Raw genomic sequence first — 10,021 nt, 5'->3', positions numbered from 1 at the left:
CTCTCGAGACAGTGCTGGCAGAATGAATGTAGACAAGGTAAAGTCTTAGGGTTGGTATAGTGGTCAAGACACACAGGACAGGTGAGCTGTTCTTCCAGTTTGAGGAGAGCAGAAGAAGATAAAGATGGTTTGGTTGCCATTTTGAGAAAAAAGTAAAATTGTGTACATAAAGCAAGAACTGAAATTAAAAGTTAAAGTCAGAAGACTGTAAACAAAGATAGAGCAAGAACCAAAGAACAAACAAATAATGAAGGAGAATGAGAATAGCCTGGGGAAAGATAGCCCTGACAACCTCTTGGAATATTCTATATCTCCTGACTAAAGGAAGTTATGACAGTACACTCCTTTTATTGTAGCAGCCAAGTAATAAAGGATCTACATTAATGAATGAGATAACTGGAGCAGTGGCAGAAAGAAACAGCAAGTAAAAAAAGCTTTGAAGATGACGGAGTCTCATGACTAAAGGAAGTTATGAGTAAAATGACTTGCCAACTGCTATCTGTTTATTGTTTACCCTTCCAAATTTCACATTCAGTACATGCATGTACAGTGTACATGTAAGTGATGAATAAAATGAAAATAAAACTATTATGACTATGTATTGTGTAAACTACAGTACTCTCATTCCTACGTTGATAACAGGTGTGAGATAAATTCAATAACGTGGCAAAATCGTAAAATGAAGGTGAGGTTTCGTTTCATAATAATATTCATAACAATAATAAAAAGTACGGCAACTGCAAAAAAATACCAAATAGCACCTTTTGGTTAATATAATCATTACATCAATACATTATATGGTCAATACATGTACATTGGTACATGTACAATACTTACTGTATGAGTCAGTGGTGATGTGAACAATAGGACTGACAGGTCCCTCTCCTATTGAAGTCCAAGCAGATACACTCACTACAACCAACTGATAAGGACTGAGAGCAGTGTATTCATACACAGTGTCTATAACAGAACCCTTCCCTAATAAAAATAAAATTACACTTGATTAATGTACAGTATATGTACATGTACATGTACATGTATATGTACAGCACAGGAAGGCAGCTTTATCTGCTGCATGTGCATGTTTTTATATTGTATGGAAAGATTGAGCTGATTCCAATCAAAATTAGATTTTTTAATGATTTTAAAAGTTGCTGCACAAGTCGAAATCAGCTCAAAACTTTCTACACAGTATAAGTACATCAATATGCATCAGAAAATGTAATAAAAAATTGGGGGTGATTTCGGAGTCATTTTTTGGAAAAAACCATGGGCTATAGTACAGGGCTTTTTTCAGAAAATGGCGAGTTTTTAAAATGGCTGTAACTTGAAAAATTGAAGTCAGAATCAGCTTAAACTTTCTACACAGCATAAATACATCAATATGTATTAGAAAATGTAATAAAATTTAGGGGTGATTTCGGAGCCATTTTTCGGAAAAAAACCATGGGCTATAGTACAGGAATTTTTTCAGAAAATGGCCAATTATTAAAAATGGCCATAACTTGAAAAAATTAAGTCGGAATCAGCTCAAACTTTCTACACAGCATAAGTACATCAATATGCATTAGAAAATGTAATAAAATTTAGGGGTGATTTCAGAGCCATTTTTCGGAAAAAAACCATGGGCTATATATAGTACAGAGATTTTTCAGATTTTAGCCAACTTAAAAAAATGGCCATAACTTGAAAAATTGAAGTCAGAATCAGCTCAAACTTTCTACACAGCATAAATACATCAATATGCATTAGAAAATGTAATAAAATTTAGGGGTGATTTCGGAGCCATTTTTCGGAAAAAACCATGGGCTATATATAGTACAGGGATTTTTCAGATTTTAGCCAACTTAAAAAAATGACCATAACTTGAAAAATTCAAGTCGGAATCAGCTCAAACTTTCTACACAGCATAAGTACATCAATATGCATCAGAAAATGTAATAAGTAATTTTTGAGCCATTGCATTGCTAGTACATGCAGTCATGCACACTAGTAGTCTAGTATATGCACAGTACTAAACAGTATTAATCTATAAAGTACTACATACTACATGTATTCTTCTGCACTAACTTGTTACATTCACTGTAGTGCTGGTTCCATTGGTATGATCAATGTAGAGTGTATACGCAATAATGACACCATTAGGAGTAGAGGGAGGGGCCCAGTCAATTAATATGGAGGTGTGGCTTAATGTTGATACTGTTAGATTAACAGGAGGACTGGAAGGAGCTTTGAGAAAAAAAGAGGGAGAAAGAGAAACAGTAATTAAATCTTAATTTTAAAATGCACACCTACATGTATATACTATCATTATAAAATAGCTTAATTATTTATTATTTTTGTAATATATTTTATTGAAAATTACACACTAAAAATGCCGCATGATTATAAAATTTAGGCTATAAAAATTTTCACATAATTATACATGTACAGTACCGCTCAGCTATAACTTTACTTTTACACTCGTGATCTCCAGCACGAGGCACAGGTGGCTCTCGTGAAGAATCACTATGCACATACACACTGATAAGATACATGATGTACATGATAAATACACGATACAGGTGCTACCTTGCACTAGTGTGCATTGAGTGTATAGAGAAGCTGCACTAGTGTCGTGTACACTATAAGTAAAGTTATAGCTGAGCGGTACTGTACATGTACACACAACAAATGTACACATACATGTCATGTACATGTACAATGTAGATGTAATGTAGATGCATACATGTACACATGTACATACACCCACTAGCTTACCATCTTCACCAGTCGTTATGCTACCAACGGCCCTTGGTCCATTACCCTCTGAAGTATTGGCAAACACATAACAGCTATAGACCACCCCTGGTCTGAGACCAGTTATGTTATGCATGTAGCGTGATTGGGTCATTTCTAGCGTATCCTCCACAGGTACCAGCTGTGGCGGGATTTGGTTACAACCGACTGTGTAGTTAGTGAGGATTCCGTTTTGTTGTAGTTCGGGTATCGGTAGCCATGAGAGGGTGAGAGTGGTGGAGTTTATTAAAGTGAGAGTTAGTGATTGAGGAGGACCACTAGGAGCTAAGGAAGGAAAGGAGAAAAAAAGAAAAAAATTCATGTACATGTACATACAATGTATATGTAAAAGTTATAGTACTTAGCTTTTAAAAAGCAAAAACTTCCATAAGTAATAAATATAAAATTTTTAGGATGAAGTACCGTATAGCTCCAAATTTTTGTGGGTCAAAATTTTCGTCAAATTCGTCAGGTACTTTTGCTTGACGTAATTTTTAACCGACGAAATTTTTGTTCCACGTGGGTAGCATGCGGATTAATAACAAAAATGACGAAAATTTTTATTGACAAAATTTAATTTTAACAAGAAACTAAGATTTTGACAAAATTTTTGACTGACAAAAAATTTGGAGCTATATGGTATACATACACATTCAGACCTTAATAGATCATCAATTAATTAATTCAATTAATTCAGTTAATTAATTACCGTATAAGTGGTTTTTTTCGAGGGTTGCAAATTTCGCGGATTCCCTCCTGATTCGCGAAAATAAAATCTGCGAAAATCAATTTAATACGGTACCCGCATGGCACATGTGGTAGAATTCGCAAAATTAAAATCCGCGAATTGAAATTTTAGCAGATTTTGCGAAATATAATTCCCTTGAAAAAAATCACTTATACGGTAGTACAAAAGTGAGTTTCGGCTCCAAAAAATATGGAACATGTACATGTATTCTCTCTCCCTCCCTCCCCCCTCTATCTATTTTCTTACCACTAGGTTCAGTCATTGGTGTATCAATAGCAGGTGGCCCAGCCCCCACTGCATTACTAGCAGTTAAACTGCAACTGTAAGCCGTGAATGGTCTCAGTCCACTAACAGTTGCATTAGTTAGATCAGGAGTATAATTTATAGGAAATAAAGATGGTACAATGTTCCTTTCAAGCTCAGTGCATGAGAGTGTGTAGCCGGTGATGGTTCCATATTGGAGGAGAAGGTTTGGTGGCTCCCAGGAGACTGTGAAATTAGTAGAAGTGATTGTGTGTATCACGAAATTAAGAGGAGGTCCGCCAGGAGCTGGAGAAAAAGAAATGAATAAATTAATAATAATACATTATTATTATTATTATTATTTATCATTATTATGATTATATTCTATTAGAGTTAATAAAAATTAACAAAAAAATAGTAATGATTAATATCTACATGAACACACTTGTATTATATACTACTGTAATACTGGCTTTCTATTGTGAGTGCAATAAAGTGGTTTGGCTGCTACTACAAGTACATGTACACAAATTTGCCAAAATAAAATCTGCTAATTGTAACAACTTGTCAAATGTAACTCCAACAAATACTTCTACCTGTACGGCTTAAGTATACTGATATTGTATAGCACTATTTCAATAAATGCACGTACACGTACATGCATGAATATGCAAGTATATAGATGTACTACTCTTAAATTTTAATTTTTCAAATTTTAATTTTAAGACAAATGCAATTTGTCGAATTATAGAAGTACTTTAAAACTTTTTAAAAATAATTCAAAATAATACTAATTATAACTATTAATAGTAAGCAAAAATATTTATTAATAGTAACGACAATAATAATAATAAGGATTACCAACAATAATAATCATAATAATAATGACAACAAGCGTAACAGGGTAAAAAGTATTCCTATAATTGATTTCACCACCTTGCAAGTACAACTTGGTCATTATTAAGACTTATAGAGGTTCTCTCTACCTTATAATGCTTCTAGAAAAGTTTTTAGACAGTATCTCTATGCTCTCTTGCTGTTAGAAAGCTCTTAACTTTGTCCCATGTGTAAGCCGCCATTTTGTTTGCCGTGACCACACCCACTCACGTAAAGGAGCGTGGGCGGGTGGTTGCTAAGGCTTGTTATTCCTCCAATACAACGTGTATAGAAGAAATGTAAGTGTGGACATACAAATATATATATATATATAGATAGCGCGACGGTGAATTCAATTATAGGAACGACCTGGGGGCTTCGCCCCCAGGTCGTTAAAAATACTAATAATATCATTACCTTCTTGTATAGTACTAATATAAGCAGTAGCAGAAGGACCAGTACCAGCATCATTAGAAGATGTCAGAGTACAATTAACAAGAGTCCCTGGACGGAACCCACTCAGAACAAACTGAACTGAACCACCCTCGTTGACGATACGAGGAAAACTGGGCGTGGTTATTAAATTAACAACTCCACCCACAGTTTCGTAACAAGTAAGATTATAAGCTAATATGTCACCGTTCCTGTGTTCAGGGGGAGGGGGGTCCCAGGAGAATGAGAGAGACCTTGAGTTAGTGTTAGTGTTTATTGTAAAGTTACTAGGAGGAGCAGTGGGGGCTGTAGAGAATAAGAAAAATAGATAAAATAAATACATAAAAAATAAAATAATTTAAAAATAAATTACATGTTTACAATAGGGAAAATATATAAATTATAATAATTTAAAATTAAATATACATGTACATGTACATGTAGATGAATCGAGGACCTTAGCTTCTGCTGATTTTGCGACAATAAAATCCACAAAATCTAAATAGTACATGGCAAAATGCTTGATTTACACGTACTAGTACAAAAGTATAAATGATTTTCTTAGTGAAGATCTAATCCTTTAAAATTTTTAAATTAAGTATGTGTACGTTGAAAAATTAAAACAATGTTATGTAATGAATTTAAGATCTCACGTTTTTCTCTTGTCTTAAAACTATTAGTATCACTTTCAGTAGACCCCTCAGTATTAGTTGACCTAATCCTGAAATGATACACTGTATCATGAGTCAAATCAAATAGATCAACCGTTAACACGGAATCAATGATACTGAAATTAGTTGATCCATTAACGACAGAACTTAGGTCATTCATATTAGTTGAATTAGTTCCATAAAGTACAACATATTCCTCAGGAGTGTATGCTATACTGGGGACTATCCACCTGATGGTGGCTGAATTATAACGAATGTTGACAGCAGAAGTGTTTACTGGAGAATGAGGGGGTGATGGAGCTGGGGAGAGAAAGAGGGGGGAGAGAAAAATAAACTAAAATGCACTTTGTGTAACGATAATGTTATTGCTTAACAAATACAATAAGCCAGATATACATGTACATGTACATATAAATCCAGTACATGTACAGTACAAACAATTGGATGTTTTCCAACAATGAAACATGTCATGGGCCAAAACTTTACAAAAAGAATGCTCATTCTACTACTTTACAAATACAAATACATTTGTACATGTACACTTGATAATTTCAGTATGAGCATGACATAATTAATTGATATAAAGTACTGACATTACCCAGTACCAAGTACATGTAAATGTAATGCAATTAAGCACTACATGTTTAAAAAAATCATAAAAAATCCAAACTTGATCGGAATCAGCTCAAACTTGCTAAACAACATAAGAACATGTATATGTATCAGAGAATATAATAAAAATAAAGATTTCTCTCCTAGTCAATTTTGATGAAATTTAACTGGACACCTTGCACTACAGTACAGGGTTTTTGGCGAGTTCTTATGCATCAGAAAATACTGTCACCATTGTCTATACCTGAAAGACTTTGATTCTTATTATAATTACTATATCTACAGACAAATTACTATCACTATATACTAGCTGCAGGTATCATATAACCATTACAGGAGTATCACATAATCATTGACATTACTATTACTATCAGTCTATCACTCATGCCTACTATACAATTCAACTCTTCTATTGTACATGTACAATGTAATTATACACATATAAGTACATGTATTACATTCCCCTTCTCCCTACACTTACCAGTCACTATTACACTAATAGCATCAGTAGTACTAGCAGTAGGATCACCAGGTACACTCACTGATACAGTACATGAATAATTATAGCTACCAGCTGTGGTATAAGTTTGCTGTAGGGAGCTCTCACTAACAGCACCAGTTGGATTAGTAGCTGGGGTTGCACTTGATACTGAAGGACCAGACCATGTAAGTACTTTAGGGAACACTAGAAAGTCAAAGGTTATCAGTTGTAAGGTAGCAGTACACATTAGTGTAGCTGTGTTGTATGAAGGATGATTAGGAAGGTGGTATCTTGTGGAGTTTAATAGTACTGCTGGTTTGGGAGCTATATAGGGAGGGAGAGAGGGAGGGTGAGGGAGGGAGGGAGAGAGAGAGATTGAGGGAGAGAGGGGGGAGGGAGGGAGGGAGAAAAGAATTGAAGTGGTAAACAATGGTGGGGGGGCAGAGAGAAAAGGGAATTGGAAGGAACAAAGAGAGAGAGAGGGGGAGGGTAGGTAAACTAAAAACAGTGAAAACAATATTAACAAGAGACAACAGGTGTAGCAAACCTGTTTACACAAGAGATAATCTCATGAATACAAAGATACCAAACCACATGTACATTACATGCATTGATAGCCTCATACACACATTAAATCATATCACATCAGCTATATCAACAGGAACATACAATGTACATGTACATGCATTTATAAATAGAATTACTTACCAACAATGTCATATTCATTGGTCCTGCTAATAGAAGCATTGACAATATAACTTGATAAATAATTTGACGACACGCTGACCATGCAAGTGTATACACCAGAATCCTCAGAAGACACAAAATATTGAAATTGTAAAGTCTTTCGATACTGCCCTCCACTAGGATTACTCGATAACTGTTGTAGGTTTTTCCTCCCATTAGAAGAAAGTCCAGAAGGAACAATTGTGTCATTGAACAGTATATCAACGCTGACTGTAACTGTAGGATCATTGTGTATGTATAATGAATCAATGGAACATTGAAGGTCACGTCTGAGGCCAGCGTAATAGGGTGGGGATAGATAGTTAAGAGCCAACACAACTGAATTAGGCTCAGGCACTGTAAGAGAGAGATAGGGGAAAGAGAGAGGGAGGGAAAGAGAGTGATGTGAAAAAAGAAGGTTAGAATAAATGATAAAAAAGAAATAAATAAAAAAAAGGAGAAGTGGAGATAAAAAGAGTTACATGTACATGTACATGTATATGTACATGTATGTGGGAGAGAGAGAGAGAGGGGTTGAGGTCAGACAAAATAACATCTGTCATAACTCACAACACTATAACAACATCACACAATATCACTCACCATACTGCAGTCACACCACATGTACATGTACACATACATATATTAGCCGCACAGGTATACATGCATGTACATGTACATGCAATACAGCTACATGTATAATCACTACCAGTGACTATAGATAGTGTCATTATTATTAAGTATAATCATGGAAAACAACTCAATACAGTAACTGATGCATTTTCACTAATAAGGAATGAGTGTCAGTGAGTAATCCTACTATCAGCAGTGTATGCATTATTAGTGTGTATAGTGGTAGTCTGTGATTGGGTTGATAATGATAAAGCTTCCTTATTCAATTTCATTCTTTCTGGAGTGTTTACACACACACATACACAGGCTCATGATTATGTCTCCATATCTCAATCATTGTACATGCATAGTCACATCATACATGTACATGTACATATTTATTAATACTGACACTTTTAATTTTTTTGCAGCTATTAAAAAGCTCTGAATTCTCTTATTTCTCTCTCTCTTTCTTCCTCTCTCTCTACAAAATTTCCTTCTTTCTTATTTCCCCTACATATGTACATGTACAATGCACAATGTTATCCATACTTACTTGACACAGTGATTAGTGTGGTATTAGACACAATGAGATTATACCCAGTATCAATATAAGGAGACGAAACATTAGCCACGCAAGTATAATTACCAGCCTCTTGAGAGAGGACCGTACCAAGATTAAGATTAGAAGTTCCCTCAGCTAGATTAGTAGTGATACCATTACTAGTGAAAGGAACAGTGTCCTTGTACCAGGTTATGGAAGCAACAGTTGGATTGAGTGAGTCTGGTAATAGTGCAGCACACATTAGGGTGTACTCTTCTCCCAGTGTGAGAGATAGATCAGGACTGGGGTCTAGGGAGAGGGACAGGTAGGGAGCTGAGAGAGGGAGGGAGGGAGGGGGAGAGGGAGGGATTTAGAAAAAAAAGAATAAATAAATGTACATTTTTAGGAGTACAATCTAGCAATTGTACAAGTACATGTACATGTACATGTACATGTACATTTATGGAAAACGATACAATAAAAATGGTTTAAAAATAAACACAAAAAAATAAACAATATAAAGCAACAAAAATACACATGTATCTCGCTACAGGGTAGACCCTTCCAATAAAATAAACATAGAAAATAAACAAAAAATTTATATAAATAATTCCAAATAACCCAAACAAAAATATAATAACAATAAATGATTCAAAAAATAAATAAAATAAAAACTGAACCTTAATAAATTATTATGTATCAATCAACATACCATCAATATCAACCCTAATGGTAGCTCTACCATCCACAGCACTACCATTGACAGCATCACAGGAGTACTGGCCAGTGTGAGATAGTCTGATGGGACTCAGGTTAAGCACCCTACTAACAGAATCAGCATCCTCTCCAATACCACCAAGCATCACTCCTTTACTCATATCAGAGACTATAGTTACATTATCCTTCATCCATCTTATCTCCAGTGAGACATTATTAATCTTATTAACAGTACAGTTTAGATAGAAAGATTCACCAACTTCCTGCGATCCCATGGTCGTCACGGCAACTCGTACATTACCGGCCGCTTGCACGGTCACAGACCCGACCGTGGTATCTATGGTAACGTTGTTATGACGCAGTGATTTGACCTCGCACCTATATGTGCCGAGACGATTCACGGAATTCTCAACAATGAGGTCATTCTTATATGTACACTGCTCCCTGTCCATCACCCTTTGGTTCATTGTGAATCCACTGCCAGGGGATAGCTGGACATTGTTGTGCTTCCATACAACTTGAGTTGCTGGCCAGCCAGTGGTTATACAGGTGACTATTATTGACTCGTTATTAGTGCTGTA

General features: G+C 35.3%; 1 protein-coding gene across 1 annotated transcript in view; it reads right to left on the bottom strand.

Moving 5' to 3' along the window:
- LOC105314629 (receptor-type tyrosine-protein phosphatase F-like) overlaps positions 1-10,015 on the bottom strand; it is a 19,961-nt gene extending 9,946 nt beyond the window's left edge. The window contains exons 1-10 of the mRNA XM_020003196.1: positions 9,436-10,015; positions 8,736-9,056; positions 7,550-7,924; positions 6,842-7,165; positions 5,731-6,048; positions 5,063-5,383; positions 3,773-4,075; positions 2,761-3,063; positions 2,071-2,229; positions 838-978 (exon numbers count right to left, since the gene is read on the bottom strand). Of these exons, the coding sequence (XP_019858755.1) occupies positions 838-978; positions 2,071-2,229; positions 2,761-3,063; positions 3,773-4,075; positions 5,063-5,383; positions 5,731-6,048; positions 6,842-7,165; positions 7,550-7,924; positions 8,736-9,056; positions 9,436-9,907 (3,037 nt within the window). The 5' untranslated portion in view covers positions 9,908-10,015. The remainder of the gene's footprint in view (positions 1-837; positions 979-2,070; positions 2,230-2,760; positions 3,064-3,772; positions 4,076-5,062; positions 5,384-5,730; positions 6,049-6,841; positions 7,166-7,549; positions 7,925-8,735; positions 9,057-9,435) is intronic.
- Between the last annotated feature and the right edge of the window lie 6 nt (positions 10,016-10,021).

Source organism: Amphimedon queenslandica, unplaced genomic scaffold, assembly GCF_000090795.2.
Source record: "Amphimedon queenslandica unplaced genomic scaffold, v1.1 AMPQUscaffold_12724, whole genome shotgun sequence".
Taxonomy (NCBI): domain Eukaryota; kingdom Metazoa; phylum Porifera; class Demospongiae; order Haplosclerida; family Niphatidae; genus Amphimedon; species Amphimedon queenslandica.
This window is presented reverse-complemented; position numbering and strand designations above follow the sequence as displayed.